Source organism: Chaetura pelagica, unplaced genomic scaffold (genome assembly GCF_000747805.2).
Source record: "Chaetura pelagica isolate M959 unplaced genomic scaffold, ChaPel_1.0 scaffold11, whole genome shotgun sequence".
Lineage (NCBI taxonomy): Eukaryota > Metazoa > Chordata > Aves > Apodiformes > Apodidae > Chaetura > Chaetura pelagica.
Window position 1 is genome coordinate 7,150,023 of NW_009952694.1, and position 19,931 is coordinate 7,169,953.

At 42.9% G+C, this 19,931-nt stretch overlaps 1 protein-coding gene across 8 annotated transcripts in view; it reads left to right on the top strand.

Moving 5' to 3' along the window:
* Window positions 1-19,931, top strand: part of NRXN3 (neurexin 3) — a 965,840-nt gene that overhangs the window by 588,630 nt on the left and 357,279 nt on the right. For 5 of the 8 annotated variants that reach the window (XM_009993916.1, XM_009993918.1, XM_009993911.1 and 2 more), the window contains exon 1: window positions 693-1,047. The exons of 1 other annotated variant lie outside the window; for it this stretch is intronic. In XM_009993916.1, the coding sequence (XP_009992218.1) occupies window positions 804-1,047 (244 nt within the window). In that variant the 5' untranslated portion in view covers window positions 693-803. Of the gene's footprint in view, window positions 1-692; window positions 1,048-19,931 lie in introns of those variants that run through there. 2 more of the 8 variants (XM_009993914.1, XM_009993915.1) reach the window with 1 other exon arrangement.

The window sequence follows — 19,931 nt, forward strand, 5'->3', positions numbered from 1 at the left end:
CCCGCCCCCGGGCCGCGCCGCTCCGCGCCCCGCTGCACCGCCGCGCTGCCCTCCGGCCTCTTCTCCGCTCGCCGCTCTTTGCTGCCTGCCTGCCTGCCTACCTGCCTGCCTGTCTGCCTGTCTACTTGCCTGGGAAGACTTGGCGTTGCCTTGTCCGGCTGCGCAGGGTTAATCGGCTTGAACCATCGGTCGCCTGGATCCGCTGAAAGGAGGATAACAACCCAGATCTCTGTGTGTGTGTGTGTGCTCGTGTGCATGTGCCTACCAGTTCTGCATTGCAACACTTGCTAGTGGAGAAGCAACAGAACCCCCCAGGAATTGCGATAAAAAAAAGAGTAAAAAAATTACCTGGGGTCTCTGGCTTTTTTTCTTCTTTTTCATTTTCAGTAGTTCCTTTCAGTTTAGTGAGATACAGGGATCGCAGGCAGGGAAAAGTCCTCGAGGACCCTGTGATCCTGGAGGAACCTGACAAGTGCAATCTCCAGGACCCTTGCGGTGACATGTGCGGCTTTTCTGCGCTCTCCTGGAGGCTCGGTACGGCCACGGGGTTCCTGGCACAGTAGATCCAGCCCTGGGAAACAGCGCGTCTTCTTCTTCTGTGTGGTTACTAACCTTCCCCCTCCCTCCCCTTCCCTCCCAGCACAGACACATACTGTCTCTTTGCCTCTTGAACACACACGCATACTCTAAAGCCTCGGAAACGACTCTCTTTTCTGCTAGCATGGGTCCCCTGGCATCATGAACCTTATCTCTCCCTCGCTGGATTTCAGACTGTCCGTATGTAGGTGCTCTGTGCCTTGACCATGCACCTGAGAATAGACCCCAGCATTTGCCCGGGACGCCGCCCCGCCTGGACCCTGTGGATGTGCTCCCTCTTTTGGGGATGTATCGTCAGCTCTGTGTGGAGTTCCTCTAACGTGGCTTCTTCTGCCTCCTCTTCCTCGTCTGTATCTCAGGCTCAGCATGAGCATCACTTCCACGGCAGCAAGCACCACTCTGTGCCTATCTCTATCTACCGCTCCCCTGTCTCCCTCCGAGGAGGACACGGTGGGTTTACACTCTTGTTTCTTTCTAACCTTTTTGCAGAACAGCTGGAGCAGCAGAGAGGGAACAGGAACGATGGCTGTGACTCCGGGGGAGAGGGGTCCTCTCAGCCCCTCCTATTTCCGCCGTTAGTTTCCCTTCCCGTTAACCCCCCTTTCTTCCTCTGCCCCCTCCCCGAGCGGACTCCAGGACTGAGAAGGGGCTGTTTCCGGAGCTAACTTTCCGGCCGGCGTGGACGGAGGGTGGGGGCTGGCGGGGCTCGGGCGGGTTCGGGCCGCTTCGCGCCGAGCGGCAGCGCCGAACATCTCAGGGCGGGCGGAGAGACACCAGCTCCCATCCCGCTGGGGCTGGAGGTCCTCCGAGAGAGGATCACCAACTCCCTGGCTCCCGGCCCTAGCGTAGTCGTAGCGGTTGACATGGTTCTCGCAGCAGCGCATCTTTCCTGCCGCCCTCCCCCCCTTCACTGTCTTTTTTACTTTCTTTTCTTAGCATGAAGAGGCTCGGGAGAGGCGCCCGCTCCGGCTTCTCCCCTACCCGCTTCCTCCCTTGCTCGCAGCCTTCCTTGGTGAAGTTGTCGGGTGGCTCAGAGCATGCAAAGGAAACAGCGAGGTCTCCTTGCCCTTGCTCCTGGTTCCCTGCTTGGTGTCTGGCAGTAGCTTCTTGTGAAACGCAGGGGAAGGAAATAATAGGGAGTGGGTTTGCATTATAGCAGCAACGGAGAAGGGGAAGAGGGGGGCTGAGAGATGCCGATGGAGAGGAGGGGACCCATCAGCATCCTGCCCCTGAAATGCTGAGCAATGTTCAGCAGCTGGACCAGTGCTGCCTCTGCCCGGCTCTCCTGAGTCTGCCGACTCCAAGAGGAGTTGGCCCAGGCCTGGCTGATGAGGGGGCTTACCCTTACCTCTACTTTCACCTCTCCCTGTTTCCCTTGGCTTTTGCCTTCAATGACATCAGCCAGGAGAGACAGGCAAGCCAGGGCTTGGTCCTTTTCCTGCAGAGCTGCAGATCAGGGTCAAGCCTGGCCCAATCCCTGATGAATCCCACAGCAGCTCTGCTCTGGCACCTTTTAGGCAAAGGTAGTGATGTACTGGGAAGGTGACTAAAATCTCTGCTATTGTTCGTAGCTCCATCCTTCTCCTTCCTCCCAGCTTGCTTGTTCTTTAGCTGTTTCCTGTTGGAAACACTTTGAAGCAGGGACTGGCTGATCACTCACATCTCTCACTTCACCTCAATAGGGACTACCTCACATAGTCCTTGAGTATTGCTACAGATAACAGGGGACCTGCTGCTAATGATTAATAACCCATAACTGAGTTTCACATGGGTGGTGCTTAACAGATGGTCTTGGTGGTCTGGCATGGCACTGGTTCCATTCCCATGTGGGTCTTGAATGTGTTTCTCTTGCATTTTGGGATGGATGTGAGCTTTGAAGGTAGAAGTGGGAGACTGATAAGCTGCCACTTGTGTCTATAGAACTGACCATGAACATCCAGCTTGACCCATTTTGCCCAGCGCTGTTTTAGTCCAGAGTCCTCACCTCTGCAGCATGGTGCTGTTCTGCAGCACCTTGAGCTCCCCCCTCCTGCACTGCCAATGCACCTGCAACCCGCCCTGCAGTGCTCCCAGCCACCTTCTTCCCGCACCCACCTGCAGCTCTGCCAAATCACCTCCTGCTTGCACAGTCCTGCTCTGCTGGTGCTCCATTGTGACACGCAGCATCTGCCTCCTGGCTTTGTTCCTGTGCCCATTCCCTCTCCAATGCACCTCAGCTCAGACCTGCAATACTGAGCTCCTTCTACAACTCTGCCAGAGTACCTATAGTCTTAATTTTAGGCCCATTGCTCTCTGTGCCATTTGAACTCTTCAGACTGCTCTGCTGGTCATCTGAGCGGTTAGCTGTGACACTCCAGGTTTCAATATCCCTGTAACCCCAACATAGCTCTGTTAACACATCCTCCTAGTGCCTACTGCAGCCAAGCCATGCGGCATTTCAATGAACTGTCCCAGGGCTCTCCCTCCCTTCCCCTCTCCTTCTGATCTGTCCTCTCCCGCATTTCTGATACCAGTTCTTCTTCTGGCCCTGCACAGACATGCTTTTCTAGTTGAGCACTGCTGTGATGGAAGGGGATAGCAAAGCCTGGCTCACAGGTCACTTGTGAGGAAAAGAGACAAGGATGTTGCAAAATATGATAGTGGTTAGCCTTGATATAAAAGGCAGGCAGTAGTCTGCGAGAGTCCACATACTATCTCCTGGTCTTTTCTCCTTGATAACTTTTCCATCTGCCCTGAAAGCCTGGCAAAGCCTCATTTAAGAGCCCTGAGCAAAAGCTCTTATCAACTTCAGTGAGAGAAAGGCATTTTTTCTGTGTCCTCATTGCAGTAAGGAATCAAGGGACATTGAGAGCTTGGGGAGCTCAGGCTAGTACATAAGCCAGCATGAGATTTTCTTCTTTTCCTTTCCTAATCATGCCATATAACAAGGCTGGCATGGAAACCCCCTTTGGCCATGAGTAAGGGAGAAGGGGGAGGGAGGAAAGAGACAGAAAAAATGAGACCACAAAGACAGCTGGTCTTGTAAACACACTCATGGTTTATTTTTGTGTTTTCTTTCACTGTTGCGTGACAAAGGCCCTTGGAATTTGGATCTGTGACAGTGTTGAGGAGTCAGATCCCAGGGAAGCCATGCAATCCCTGTGTTTCCTGGGGTTTTGTTTTTTTTTAATTTGCAGGGAGGAAATAAAATCTCACTTGGACTCGTGCCCCAGTTGGAGGCTACATTCATACTGGTTGTGGATGGAAGCAGGTGAAGACTGTGGTCTCCCCACCATGTTGCCTCCCAGTTCTGCAGTGCTGACCACTGGGGCTAGGTTTTGTATCTGTTATGGTTTTTTCTTATACATCTCAGTAGATTCCAGTTTGTTTGAAGAAGCAGATTAGTATCTAGAACAGAGGAAAGGTAAATACCTTGCAAGAAGCAAGTGCTTGTTTGTTCAGTGCTCCCCTAAAATCAATGGAAAACCTTCTTGTGGCTTTACTTGAAAAGGACTAGGCCCAGTTCTGGCAGTTTTTACAGTGCTGGTGTTACAAGAGTTAATTCTGAAATCACTGAGCTGGTGCTTTTCAGTAGTTGAGCTGCATCTTCTCAAGGAGAAAGGTTTTCGAACAGGTTTACCTTGCTGTCAGTAGGGGAGCAAGGCTGGCCAGGCAGGGGACTTCAGCAACTCTTTTTTTCAGGTGAGGATCTTTCTAAGCTGGCAAAATCATTCTCCCCAAACAATAAGAAGAGAAAGCCATAATTCTTCCTTGTGTCACTAAGGGTTTGTGGGACAGAGGGCAGAAAAAAATCCAACCATGCAACAAAGTTGGGGCTGTGTTTATTGGAAGCCCACCTGTGCTTCCCTTTACCTATTTAGCACCCTGTTGAGTCAGCTGCTTTACCAAAGCCTGCAGCAGTGGCTTCACAGCCCCTCTTTCCATGTCTTCATTGTCTCAGCTAATGAATAATTCATGCCCTTGGTTGACAGATAAAATGAAGAGATATGTGTGTTTTTGTCTCAGCGGTGAATTAATTAATCTGATTTCTCTTTTTCTTGTCCAGCTGTTTTTTCTGCCCCTCCTTAATGGCTGGGGAACAGCAGTGTACAGAGGTGACATGTGATGATGCCTTGTTCAGGGTGCCCCAGCCTTCAGTGTACTGCTGTGCAGAAGCAGCTATGGGAGAAGTGGTGGGCCTACAGACATTTCTCTTTTGATTTTCACTTTGTGGGAACTATGCTTGCTCAGGCTGTTGCACAAGTCACAACAAAAAGTGAAGGTTTGTCACGAGGACTGGCTGTGAGCAGTCACCACATCTTGTAGGTGTAACTTGTAGGCCTTAATGAGTTCTTAAAAGTCCAGTCATTTATGTGAAGCATTTCCATCTCTTCTATCTTTTCTAAAATTAGAAAATGAGAAGAAATGCTTGGACAAATCAAGAGAGTGTTTCTGTGAAATACGCAGGTGTTCTGCAAACCAGTGTCAAAGCTTGCCACACATAGCTGTGACAGTGTACCCTTACTATACACAACTTCTCCTTACTGCTTCTCCAATGCAATCTATTCCTCAAGTGTCTTTGTTACTGCAACCCTACCTTTTTTGTAGAATAGAAAACTAATTCCCAGTCCTTGGCACTCTTTGTTCCCCAGTACTAAGCAGGACCTTCCCTGTGCCTTCTATCACTGGGAGATTACTTTGAGCAAAGGTTGGTAGCCTTAACAAAAGGGGGGAAATCATCCTATACAGAGCATTCAGTGATCTAGTAAAATTATCTTCATTCAGAGCTGAAATTAGGGTTGCAGTTAATGTCTACAATGGTCAAAAGCTGGAAGTGTCTGTCTACATTCTGTAGTTTGCCTCTAGTTTCTATAGCTAATGAAGCCTAATGTTTTTGTAAAGGCTAGTGATTCTGTATGCCTGAAGGTTTTCATTCCCTTCCTCAGAAACGTTAACAATTATGTATATTTTTAAAGAAAAATGAGGTCTGTTTAAATTGTCTCAAGCTGTCTATCCAGAAATCTAAAGATCCAAACTTATTTGTCTCTTGCAGTTTTGTTTAGCTGATCATAGCTGAGCTTTGCACCCAGGTACTGGGTCTCTATAGCTCTTCTGAGAAAGCACGGTGTTAGCTAGGTAAGCACAGGAAAAGTCTGATACATGCAAAAGCTGTTTACTTAAAGCAAGGTCACTATTTCCAAACTTTTGTATGAAACAGTTTCTGATTAGGTGCTTTGACTTTTCATTCTGCTGTCCTGTGGAGTGTTCAGTACTAACCGTTCCCAGCTTGGAATAGCTTGCACTGTATTGTAAAACTGAAGCTTAAATCTGTTTGCTTGATACTTCATCCTGAAAGATCCCAGTGATCTTATGAGATCTGGACCATAAGAATCCTAATGTTACTGCTGAACTTTGTCATCATGTGTCTCTGTGCCCTTTGAAACATTGCTCAGACCGGTACTGCTGAAAGTGCAGTCTCTTAAGACCTGTGTTTTAAAAAAACCCTATTCTGATAACTAATTTGCACTTGCTCAGTATCTCATTGCACATTTTGCAAAAAAGGAGGATTGCTACTCCTGAGTCAGAATTAGGTCAGGGCTTTCTTTCTCCTTGTATTTCCTTTGCAATTTAGACTGGATAGAGGTTTCTTCTCTTCATCATTTCTGCTTTTCGATAATATAGCCCTGACTTGTCAAGCAGCTGCCACATTCTACTGCAGAGGTGACTGCATTTCAAAGACAGATGAGGGATTCTGCTGTATGCTTTGTGTAGGCATTGAAGTTGTAAGGAATACTGGAATATGTGACACAAGCTACACAGTCAGAATGCTGCAGAATAAGAATGGTACTTTTCATAATATTTCTACATTTTAAAAAATGGAAGACATTTTTATTAAAGATGTTGGCCAGTTTTCCTTGTTATTAATTTTATTTTTTATCTTCCTTTGTCATGGTGTGAAAATACATGCTTGAACAATGTTACCATTATCACTGGGTTATTACATACAGTGCTGTTGGAAGCTTTAAATTCCTTACACAAGTCTCACTGGAAGCAGGAGAACATGCCTAGGTCATCTAAGGTGAGAATACTGAGAAGAACAGGATAGTCTTCTGCTGGATGTGGGAGGGTTATACAGTTTCCCATATAGAAGGTAAATTAATAAAGAGCTGGAGCTTATACATGCAAGAAAAATAACTTTTATCTGGGAAGTACACAGGTTGACCATATTTTCTGCGTTTCTATCTGCTGTACCTAGAGAAGACTGGCTGTCTATGTAGCTGCCCAGGATGACGGTCCTGTGCTGGTTGGCAGACATTTTTTAGTTTTGGATTTCTGTTTTTCTGGTGGGCTTTGGTTACTGTGAAAGTTCACTTGCACTGAAGACAAAAGTGTTTTTTATGTCTTCTGTGTAACCTCTGCACACACTGTTGACAAGTAGCTCTGAGTTGTATGACCTTGGTGAAGCATTGCCTTTCTTTCTGATTTATTTCCTTCATCTGTGAAATGAAAACTATCTTCTAGGTGAGATGTGCAGTGCTGGTGTACCTGTTTGCTTTGAGATCCCTGGCAGGGAGCCACAGAAGTGTTTGAAATCCCGATAGTCCCCTTGAGCTTTAGATGTCAGAGCAATTTAAAGGAGAAGCCTGCTTCAATCTGTTCTTGAAGGTCATACAAGACACCCTCTAATTCTGGACATAGATCCCAGTAGCGTTTTCCTTCATGGCTCTAATGCCTTAACACGCCTTAGTGCTGTATGCCAGAGTTGGTGTTTCCAAAGGAGCAGGAGGGCATTTTGGATGGAATGCCAACTGTGCCAATTCCAGACAGCCCCCAGAGCTGGAGTCCTGCAATTCACTGTGGCTTGTGAGCCAGTCTCAGAAATTACTTCTCATGTGCGTTTTGTGTTTGCACGTTAAAACCTAACTACTTATACCCGAGTGACTTTCCCCCAAAGTATGAATTTGAAGTACTTCTGACACTGTCTTCTAGAATTTGAATATAATTACATGCTTTGCTTGTATTTTGTAGTTTTTGCTACATAAGAAGCTAATGGAAATGATCTGCCTGTTCCTGTAGTTTATAGATTATATGCTTTAGACCTGGGGACGTATATTTACGCTGCTTTTCTGTATGGTGTATTAAAATGAAAATGAAGTTGGTGTGAGCTATAGTGGTTGCTACGCATGAAAAGCAGGACGATAAAGGACATTACTAAATTGATCCAGTGCTAAGGTTTACTTTATAATCTCTTAGTTTTGCACCTTTCATCTCCTTGCATTCTTGTTGATGGAGGAGGGTGGAAAATATTTCACTGTCTGTAGAGGGCCTTGTGTCTTCAGAAACTCAAGGGACAAAGTGAGTGAATCAGAAAGATGTAAGATGTTGCTAAAAAAAGACCTTTTGCTTATTCTGTGAATATCACATGATAAAGAATCAGAGAAGAATGTTTTCTAGAGGGCTCGGGAAAAGACTGCCATCAGGGTGACTCGCCTGTTTATTCAACAGACCAGGTTCCATGTAATAACTGTAGGGTAAATCCATCTACATACTATCCTTGGAATGTGGTTTTTAATTTAGAACAAGTTCAGAATATCTTTATCAAGCAGATTAAATGATTGGAAGGAGAGAGGAGGTAAAGTTTGTGGGTTTTTTTCCAACAGTTTGCATCTTTAGCATCACACTAAACACTGGATGTGTTCGGTGAACCTTTTTGGTTCCTTGCTCCTCTGCTGCGATGCCCAGCAAGGGTTTTCATGACTCACAGGCAGGGCTGGATCCTGCAGTTACAGCAGCCTGCTGCTCCAACTGGTTTGCTTAATGACCCAGGCAGTGGAGGTGTTACAAAGACAATGCCTGGAAGTGTTCCTATGTACCTGGTTCTGCAGGTTTTCTCTCTCAGTGCACAAATGTCCTCCACCATTGGTGAAGGCTTCCAACTATAGTATGAGGGCAAAGCAGGAGAGTATGGAAATTTCCCAGATAGCGTTGAGAAGGTAGTTGTAGAAGGGCTAAGGGAGAGAACACACAGTAGGCAACTGGACATCCAGCACACTGTCTATTAACAGTTTCTCCTTATCTCAGGCAGAAAGTATACATAAATATAGCTTGAAAGAAGGCAAATCTACCAGTATTTTATTAAAGCTCAAACCTTTCAACACTGCTCATTTTGTGAAGCAGGAAAACTGGCTTCTTGAGAATGTACTTCTGCCAGCAAATGTTGCAAGACGGTTTGAATCTGTCTGCTTCCTGAGACAATTGCACTCTAAAGGCTGTGGGAGCTTGTAGCTATACAGATACATTTTCTGACCTACAAGTGCTCCTAGTCTTTTAGTACCTGGTGAGATGAAAGTAAAAAATAGAAAGTAAGAAAGTGACATTTTCCTTTTTCCTTTGTTTGTTCTTCTTGGTTTACTTGTCTAATGGTAGCCCTTCTTAATGCTATTTTTTTCACATTCTGATTATTCTGTTGATAGTTATGGTGTCCTGGGGTTTCACAGAGGAGTTTGTCATTCATGAATGTCCACTGAGTGCAATGTTTAGGAATCCTGCTGGGCCTACATCTAGACATCTGCTTCCATAACCTCTGTGTAGGATTGCAGGAGAACCCCAGTGCCCCCAATGTCATCTCGTCTTTGCAGTGAAGTAATAAATGCTGAAGCTATTCCAAGTTTCTCTGGTCTTTCTCCCCTATCTGCAGACCAGCATATTTTCATCAGTGTAGGTTTGCAAGATACTGATGGCTTTTAATGCCTTTTCACTTTTTATTATCTCACCACGGAGTCTGCTCTCCTTCCTGTGCCCTCATGCATTCAGAATCAGTTCATTAGAGGCAAGGAAAAGGGAAATAAATTAATTTTCCTCAAGAAATGTATGCAGCACCTTATACAGGCTTGAGAAAAAAAACACAACAACAAACAACAGGGCAGAGAATTCTAGCTATCTTCTTTTTAAACTTTAGTTCTATGGAGAATCTGAAGAAAAGTGTCTGTGCCCTGCATGCAACCCTTTACCTGGTGACTTGCTTTTCTGACATAGCACTGTGAGCATGCCAGGCTTACAACAGTAGTACTGGAACAGAGTAAGGTGTTGAGAGTGGCTGTCCTCTAGAATCTAATTCAACGTATTAGTTTAGGAAGAAAAAAGAATTTATCTTGTAACTGAAGATCAGGGTGGCAAATGCTGCTCAGATGAATGCCAGTAGTGTATATCTAAGCTTATTTCAGGTAATTGCTACAGGTTGGTTTCTACTTAACAAGCTGTAGATTCAGGCTACTTTTCTTGGACTGGTTATTAGGAAAATACACACTGACAAAATAAGCAGCCTCCCCTGCTGGAGTAATTAATAGTTGATAGCCGATTTACAGAAACAATGAAAACCTGAGCCCTCTGTGGATTCCTTAGTGAGAACTTTTGCTATTGATGTTAGTGAAGCCAAATTCCACTTGGCAAAGGATAATGTTGAAGACATTTTTTTTCTCAGCAGCAGCACTGAGCAGAACTGAGGACAAGAACCCCCACACTTCTTCCCTAGATCTGCCACTGGCTTACCCTGCCTGACATACTGGATGGTGAATTTTAGGGGCACTATATCGTACATTCCCAGATATTTATGTTTCCCTATGGTGTAGTGCAGAAATATGAGTTGTATTCAGAATCTCTTTAGATCCTGTCATAATCCACCTGAAAGGAAAATCATTGCATTGTTAGTGTTCTTTCCCAACTGGAAAACTACTTTTGAACTTCAGCCAGGATACTTGATCCTTTGAATTTAGAGACCATCACAGTGCTACAGCTCTTGGTACTGTCTTTGCATGAAGCTCTGGGAATTAATCCTTGTAATATCCTGAGAAGGATCAGTACCTTTTCATGCAGCCAGTTCTACAAAGAAATATTGATCCTCATCCCAAGAAGAAAGTGTCAGAAAAATGGGGAATGCCTGGGCTTTGTGGTTAAACACACTGGGCTTTTTTTCAGTCATTTATTTCTGGGAGCAAGTAATTCTCTGCTGCTGTTGATGGTTTCATTTACTGCTTCAAGGACTGTTATGGACATGCATTTCTCTTTGCTGGTTCCAGAACTCTGAGGAGATTTTTTACAGCAGTAACCCAACTAGCTGACCATATCACCCCAGCCTCTACTTTCAGCCTCCCTGCTCATTGTCTTCTCCAAAACTTGTGAACTCAAGTTGATTCCAGCTATCACGGGAAAGAAGTGAGGGACAGGAGGAAGATAGAAATTAGACTGAAGTGTAAATCAGTCAAGGGCACAATTCCTATTCTTTCTTTCTCTTTATTCAGAGGTAAAGGAGACAAGGATTATCAAAAGAACCATTAAAGATCCAAGAAGTTCGCAACAAAAGACACAGATAACTTGAAGCTGGGGAAAAAATACACTAAAGAAACAGGAAAGGACGGAGTGCCAGAGTTCAGGAGCAGGGTTGCCCTGTTGGCTCCTCTTGATCTGAACCGAGAGGGTTCAGTCTAATCTGCAGAAGGTTGCAGGGTCTGCAGCCTGCCCGCCCCCCCCCACCCCGAGTCATGTGCTGCTGTTGTTCAATTTACAGTGGTCTTTTAGCAACGTGCTTTTTGACCTTGGACCTAGACTGCAAAGTATTCCATGTTACTGTGATAAGCGGGGAGTTGGAACTCGATCTTTAAGGTCCTTTCCAACTCCAAAAATTCTGTGAGTCTGTAATTAATTAAAGACTGAAACACCTATTTAGAGCTTTGTGGGTTTGTTTTTTTGGGTGTTGTGTTTTTTTAGGGTAAAGGCCCTTTTCCATGGAAGTTGATTCTGCTGCTGCTTGGCATGGGAAGAGCTTTGCAGTGCTTTGTTTGTATTACTAGGAAGGTCCCTGGGACAGGCCCAGGTAAAGGCTGTCTGTGCTGTGCTGCAGTCTGCAGGGGTGCCTCAGGGTGTGTGCTTGCCCTCCCTGTGCTCCCCTGTTACACAACAGGAGACAAAGACGGACAGTTTGTTTAAATGCAGTGTCTGAATAGCGGGCGTTTTTGTCTGGGCACCCCTGCAAGTCTACATAGGGATATTTGTAGTATTTCTCCTCAGGGAAGCTTGCTTCTCTTCAGAAGCAGTATCTAGTTTTTAAATTCCTGCGGAAGTTCATGATTATGCCTAATTCGTGTCCCATGTCTGTTAGGGAAGCTAAGTTTAGATTCAAGAGAGGGCTAGGGGCTGTGTGTAGAGACTATTTTCTTCTGAATACTGAATAAAAACAATACAGTCATATCTGCAGGAGCTCTGTTTCTTCTTTTATCCCATTTCACAGCCTGAGCAACCATCCTACAGCAACCCTTTTCTATAATCTTTCTGGATTTCCTGTTGGATTCAAGGACACATTCTAGTGAGGCTGATTCAGTCCCTGGCCTTCATGTAGCTGTACTTAGCCATGTTTATAGAAGTCTAGTTAGTCAAGACATTTAAAATATGACAATAGAGAGTCCCTGATGTGATATGACAATGCAATGTTATCACTTTATGGTGCAATGCTAATGGTTTCTAGTTACAAAATTGTAAAATTCGATATTCATTGTTACTTAGATGACTCTCATACAAAAAAAAAAAAATCCAACAAAAAATGCAGTGGAGGGCTCTTGTAAAAGATGAGATTTCTGTTATCTTTGCTATCTCTGCATGTTTTGGAATGAACCACAGAGAAACAGTGCAATCATTCCAAAATAATTTGTAGGAATGTTTTAGGATCCTGCCATGCAAACTGAAGCTCTACAAATTCACAGACAAAATGGTAGCTATAAGAAAAGTGTTTGGAGTCTTACAGTCTGCAGTCTTGTAGGCTCTACTCTTCCAGCAGAAAAGACTGATGAACTAAAAAAGATTTTTGGTTCAAATTACAGTTGAATCATAGATTCTGTCAGTAATCTCTGAGGACAAGGCTTGGAGAACCTATGAATGAATGTAGAAATTCACTGATAAACAAATCCTGCAGTAGAGTTGAGGTAAGGAAACTGTCCCAGAATGCTGAGCTGCAGATGAACTCACTGTACAATCAATGATATGTCAGCACCAATTTTGGTTAAATGTTGATATACAATTAGGAGAGACATATCCAACCTGAAGGAAGAAATTAATCACATGAGATGATAAGAATTGCCATACACATTGGTCCATCTGGTCTTGTATTCTGTCTCTGGCTGTGGACAGTGCCAGATGCTACAGATAGATGCAAATAACCTCTTTGATATGTTTAATTGTATATCCCAAGGGAGGGTTGTGTTTTTTTTTCCTTGACCTTACAAATTATGATCACCTTATGCTGTAAAGAACTGAGGAGACTCATTGCAGTTTTATCCTAGTTATAATAATTTCACATGCCATTCTTTATTAGAAAGTCTGGGTTTTATGCTTTTTGCTTAGATATTTTTACACTGCTATTTTAAAGCATTTTATGTAGCTTCTTAGAGCATCACAGCATTAATCGAGGACGAGCAACCAGTTTTTATATTTCTTGAAGAAGAGAAAATGGGACATGTAGAGGGAAAGTGGTTTGCTGAGTCAGAAACTGTTGTTGCATTTGAACAGCCCAAGTTCTGCTGAACTTCCTGGGTTTGCTGCTTTCTGTCATTTCAGTCCCAGACATCAGGGTAACTAACCAATAGGATTCAGAGGTTAATAGAATTGAGGCTATTTGAGTGCATCCATGCACCGAGTCAAATCTGCCAGTACAACCTGGCACTTGTGACGTCCTGTCCACTGCACTGTTCATGTTGCTTTTACTGGCTAACATGGCTATGTTTCTGTCTAGGATTTCCTCACAGAAATATGTGCACAGGGGTAGAAGCACGTGCATAATTAGTCTGACACTACCAAGAAGTGTTTACGATCATGATTAATCCATTCATGTACCGTGGCTCCAGTGTATATCAAATACTTAAAATTCACAGTCTGTGAGCAGATTGTTTTTACAGTGCATGTGCATTGGGTCTTCCTGGAATATCTGGCTCACTGCACAGGCATTATAGCATTGACCTAGGCATTAACACTAGAAAACTAGGTGTCCAGAAATGTCAGACACATGTATGCAACCCTCTGACTTCCTTAGGCAGAATTCCAGGTAGAATAATAAGACATCTTCAAGGAAGTCTGTGCATATGGCAGTCAAACCACTTTTTCTTCCTAATGGAAACCTGCATCAGGGAGTTCTGAGGATTGGAAATACAATGTGTGTGTAAGAGTGACTATGCATTGCTATGGAGAAGGAAAAAAAAAAAATCACTAAAAGGTGTTTTCCCAGATGTCATTAATTTCATAAAATGCCCATAGCCCTCAGACTATGTCTGCAGCAACCTTGCTGAATTCATCATCAGAAGCAAAATTTGTTCCATGAAACCAAGCCACAGATGGCCTGGTTTCTATAGTGACCATACTAAAATATCCCTCAGAATAAAACCCTCCAAAGCTTTGGATTTAACACGTCTGGTCCAGAATATGGACCAATGCAGCAAAGTCATGCAATATTGCAAAAACTTTCATGGAACCTAAGCTGGTGTGACCAGACACCTGCCATGTACCATGGTGAACTCACACTGACATTGAGTAAATAGAAACATCCAGTTAGCAGTGGGAGAATATTTTTTGCAAATAGCCACTCTAAATTATCAGCCCTGATCCTCAAGGGAGTCCTTAAAAACAGTTTCAAAGGAAGATCTGAAAAACTAAAATTTGTTACCCTGTTAGACTCTAAAAATCAAGGGCTCAGTATAGCAATACTGATTTATAGTATGTTGTATTTCTTCTTACATCCTGCTGCCTGGAAACCCCTTCATGTCCTGTAGACAAAAATTAGTTCTCTCTGTTCCACTGAGAGAAAGAGCAGATCACCTCTCCTTTTGCTAGTACTGCTCCCCATGGACCTACAGGTAGAAGTAACCTTTCCCTTGGATAGACTATTAGCTAACAGTATTAAATTTAGAGCTGTTACCCTAAACTTGCATGTAGCTTTGAAAGCTGCTGTTACTCTCTTAGATTAGAACAGGGTTTATGTTCCTTATGTTTTGCATTTTTGCATTTTATCCCTCTACACCAGTTGGTCTATTAAAGGCAAACCTTGCTCATTTACATCCTTTGATCATCGTAGGTATAACAACATCATTGCGAGAGTTTCGATCTTTGACATTGTTAAACGTCATTAAATATTAATTTATTAAGCTTTGTAAACAAATATGTTTTTAATGAAACTTGAAGCCTTATTGTTAAATGCCTAAACTTGCTTAAAACTGAATATAGAACAACTCGTATAAATAGGTTATTTCTGGTGAATTACCAGTTAGTGAAAAATTCTCAGCCAATGGTAGTCATAAAAAGATTTGGACACAAATGCAAGCAAAAAGACACATTTTTGCCATTAGAACCATTCTGAAAGTCTGGGTTACATCAGCATTAATCCATTTAGAAGGCTCCCAAAATAGTTGCTGTTATTCCTCCGTTACTTGATACAGTGTGGCTTGAACAGCAGGAGGAATGAGAAATATTTCTGGATCTTAGCTGTAAGTGATTGGGGCTCTGGAAGTGAATATTCTAACCCATGCTATCTTCCAAAGTTTTTAGCCTTAAAACTGGCTATTTGTTATATTATGGTTTGGTACTTGGGATTTTAATTGAGTAGGAATTTAAAGATCAAAATTGGTATCAGTGGGATTCTGAGAAAAAGCATTCAAATATGATGGAACAGTGTCATACCTCAGTAATAAGGTCATGGTATTTAACCACCTCTGTAGAACAAACCCAGTCTTACAGGTTTTTCCAAACCAGACTGTGGTTCTGAACTGTTGATTCTGTTATGAAAATATGTCATTGTGAACGTCTGCACTGATTCTGCACCAAGAATTCCAGCCTGTAACTGCAGCAAGCCTGAACTGTGGCACAATCCCACATTCTCTGCTAAACGCCATGCCATGTCTTTTCATTGATTAAAGCTAGATAAATTAAAGCCCCAAAATTTCACTGTTTAGCAGTACCTTGTTTAGATAAACAGTGCAATATGTTAATGTAATACATTACAATACTTGTTCAGGCACATAAAGTACAGTCATGTTTGCATAAATTAATAATCCTTACATGTCTACACATTACGGATTTGCATACTTAAAGCAGATGTTTTAAAATTTGTTTCTCAGTAGCTGTTATCAAATGGAATATATAATTTTGATGAGATCACAGACTTGTGGGGCAGCATTTAGTCTTAATTTTGTAAAATTTCTGTCTGTGTCTTTCTTACCAAACTGTTCTTGATAATATCATTGATACATAAGTGTGTGATTGTGAATCTGGAGGAGAGCAGTGCCTGAGAATCTGCTTCTGGTTTTCCATTTTCTGATTTTATAATCTTAGCCAAAATACTCACGCTCCTTACTGCAGTTTCCTCCTATGTGCAAGAATGACTATAGTGACACCATTTTGTAAAACATTTTGAGATAAATAACTGTTTTTGATTATGTGAAAGTCAAGTATTATTTTAAGTATATACACAGGAACTCCATATAGTATGGAGTCCTTGGTCTTGCCCTTAATTTACCTTTCCTAAAATAATGTATACCAGAAGCTTAATCCTTTGCATTGTGTGGTTATTGGACTAGGTTTTTGGGGATATTTTTAAACTGGATATTCATTAACGCCATGATCTTATCTAGTTCCTTACTTAATCTATATTGAGCTGCCTAGATGTTATTCATATTCCCCTACCACCAGCAAGTCAAGGTCTTGGGGAAACAGACTTGATGCATTCTGTTTATCCCTGATAGTTCATCATCTAAGATAAGCCAGGGTTGTCTGCAAACTGCAATCTCATCAGGCAGGCTCAGATAGCATCTCACTTGACTTTTTTGCTTATTCCATTGACATGGCTGTCCTGCAGATTTGGGATGCTGAGCTTTACCATGCTGGCAAGAGCAAATGATTAACTGGGGACTGAGATTTAGCCATCATTGGCTCCATTAAACATGACAACCCTTTTAGTTGTTACATTGAACCTGTATGAGGCTGTGCTCCTAGAGAGCATTTAACCAACAGGGAGAGGAAGGATCAGAGTGCAGTGGCTTTTGTCACAGCTGTGCATCATTACTTTACACTTCAAAAAGATCACATCGCAAGAAAGGTTTTACTTTCTCCCTTTTTGCTGCGGCTGTTGTTGATTTCCTATACAGGTATTCAATATCACTGGAATTTTAGACATAAAAGGCAAGTAGGATCCCTAATTCTTATTCATTGGGTTTGTTTCCTACATGTTAAATAGCTCTGGGGAGACACCCAAGCAGTATCCATTGATGTGTGCAAGCAGCAGCAGTGATTGTATGCATGTGGTCAGGACCACTTAGCATTCTGTGCCTCTTCCTGCAAGATGTGCCCCAGCAAAGCAGTCCATTCAGAGTGTTCTTAAGCTGTATAGTTCATACTTTGTACATGAAATTGTGACCAGGGGAACAACTAGTACCCTAGAAACACTGGTTAATAGGTTTGTAGGTAGGTAGGCTGGTTGGCTGTGGAAAATTCAGTCTTTGTTGTGTCCACATTGAAAGGGAACGAATGCCAGCCTTATTTCAGCACTGGAATTTGCAGAAGAGAGGAAACGGAGAGAGTGCAGCAAGGAGTGGGTTAACTGCCTGCTTTACTGAAGGACTAGTCTGGAAACTCTTTTTCATCTTACCCTTTCAATACAGAGGTTTTGATGCTTTTTCTGTTTCAGAAATCAAAATGGATTTGTTTTTCATGTTCTAAGGGGTTTACTATAGTTATAACCATTTTGATAACAGTTCCAGTAACATTTTTGATAAAAATATTAGCATTTTAAATGTTTTTTAAAATGAAAAATGTTGAAAAGTAAAATATTGCTGTTTTTAAAAGACCATTTTTCAATTTAAGAAGTGTAGTTTGAAAACATCAAAGCAATGGTATTATCTGATAAAATCTGCACCAGAATGCTCCCAAAGGAAGCAGGGGCTGGGGGAGGAGGAGGGACAGGGTGGTTCCTCAGATTTAACTGTGAGGAACCCTCTTTGAATGGGAGAGTGCTTATGCTAGAGGATCATGTCTCTGGGTGCTGGTCAGTAGCATTTAAAGGTGTGACAGGAACAAGAAGCATTAAGTGGATTAAGCTGAACTGTCTTGCGTTTTTTCCTGACATGTTTATTCCCAACAATGGAGACAAGTGTAAGATCTTGCACCTGGGAAGACTTAATTCAGGAGTGCAGCTAGGACCCACCTGGCTGGAGAGTAACTCTATGGAAACAGACCTGGGGGTCCTGGTGGAAAACAAGGTCAATATGAGGGAACAGTGTTCTACAGGGGCAAAAAAAGCCAATGGGATGCTGATTTGCATCAACAAGGGTATTGCCAGTAAAGATAAAGAAGACATCATCCCACTCTACTCAGCATTTTTTGTGCCACACCTGGAATACTGTGTTCAGTTCTGGTCCCTGCCAGACAAAAAAGATGTTGGACAGGCTGGAGAGAGTCCAGAGAAAGGGCCACAAAGATCATCAAAGGACTTGGAAGCCTCCTGTATGAGGAAAGGCTGAGAGAGGTTTGTTCAGCCTTGAGAAAAGAAAGCTTAGGGGAGACCTCATCACCATGTTCCAAGACTTAAAGGGTGACTAGAAAGAAGATGGAGACTCCTTTTTTACAAGGAGTCACCTGGCTAAGCTGGGGGGTAATGGATACAAGTCACTCCTGGGGTGTTTTTGATTGGACATCAGAAGAAAATTTTTTGCTATGAGAACAGTTGGACATTGAAATAATCTCCCAAGGAAAGTGATGGATTCCTCAAAACTGGACACTTTTAAGATTCAGCTTGATAAGGTGCTGGGGGATCTGATTTTAAACCATGTTCCTACCTAGGAAGGTTGGACTAGATGATCCTTGAGGTCCCTTCCAACCTGGAATTCTGTGATTCTATGTTATATGGAAGCATTTTAACTCTTTGCCCAGCATTGCTTCTTATTAAAATTTCCCAAACCAGCAGAAATCCCCAAAGGCTGTTTGGGACTACACTGGCTACTGGAACTACTGGCTGTTTGGCACTACAGTCCACTCTGTTTTTAGAAATAAACACATCCATGCCAGAGATTTTCAGAGGAGTCCAATCTTTTGGATTATTTCTCTTGCCGTATGACAGAGTTAATAATTCCCAAAGTTTCTGCAATCTGGTTTGTATGTGTCTGTCAGTGCTGGGATGAGACTATGACACCAAATTCTCCATGGACCAAGTGGACCAAATTTGAAAAGGTTCACTCCACAGTGGAGGACAATGCATAGGTCCAGCCTATGCTGTATGGTTTGTAATGGGCTCTGAGGAGGACACTGCTGCTGTTGTTCTTCATCCTCCATTCCAGCTGCAAATCCCAGCCTTTTATTTTAACTGGCTCCTGCAGTTAGGAGAGAGAATACTGTCCAAAAAGTTGTACAAGGTACCTCTACAGATAGCCAGCACTGTCTGTTTCTCAGCTGTTTCATGTGTAAATACAATAGAATTTTTCTCCTCATCTAACAGCCAAAGCACCACTTGACTGTGACTTCTTCTAAATAGTTTTTGACACTTCTATCTAAGCAGGGAGCTATGGATTTGCCTCATAGAGGTTGATGCTGATAGAATAGCTAATGAAGAGTAATTCTGATGTTTCCCAAGGTTACTAATGTGTTCACAGTCTAGTATAATTTGCACAAGAAAAAGCAAGTCTGCACATACGCTGCACATTGCGTACCACAAAAATAGGCTGCAAGTTCATATACAACAGCACGGAACCGGTTCTGATCCTAGCTCTGTTCTACTGTATTTTGTAGCAATCATCCAGGTTTACGTTGATATCAATAATAGCAGAATGTGCATTATTTTATAAATTAAAAAATGCAGATAAATAACTGATTTTTAGAAGCCTGCTTAGGCTATTATTTTTATTTCTTCTTCTGGTGCAGGGCATTTTTTGCCTGACATAGGAATGTGGCAGCAGAGCAAGGTATACTCTGGGGAAAAGAATTGATGTTTAGGAGGAGGAGGGTCATCAGCAGGGGCAGATGGGTGCCACGGTGCCTCTGACTTAGCCAGGCTCATTTTATCAAGTGTGTCTGTTGGGGAAGTGGCACTTCCATTAGGCTGGAGATATGAGCAGTTGAGGTGAAAGCCCCTTTCCCTTTTACATCATGTTGTCTCTGGTGTTAATATTTTAAGATACACAGGATAACTTCTCAGTAGGTATGAATGTATTGACTTATTCTAGTCAGTGACTGTCACAGACCTATGCTAGTTTATATACAGTGGAGTTCTGAGGTTCTCACACCCTATCTCTTTTTTATCTGCTGCAGGTGTCTTTAAAAAAAAAAAAAAAAAAAAA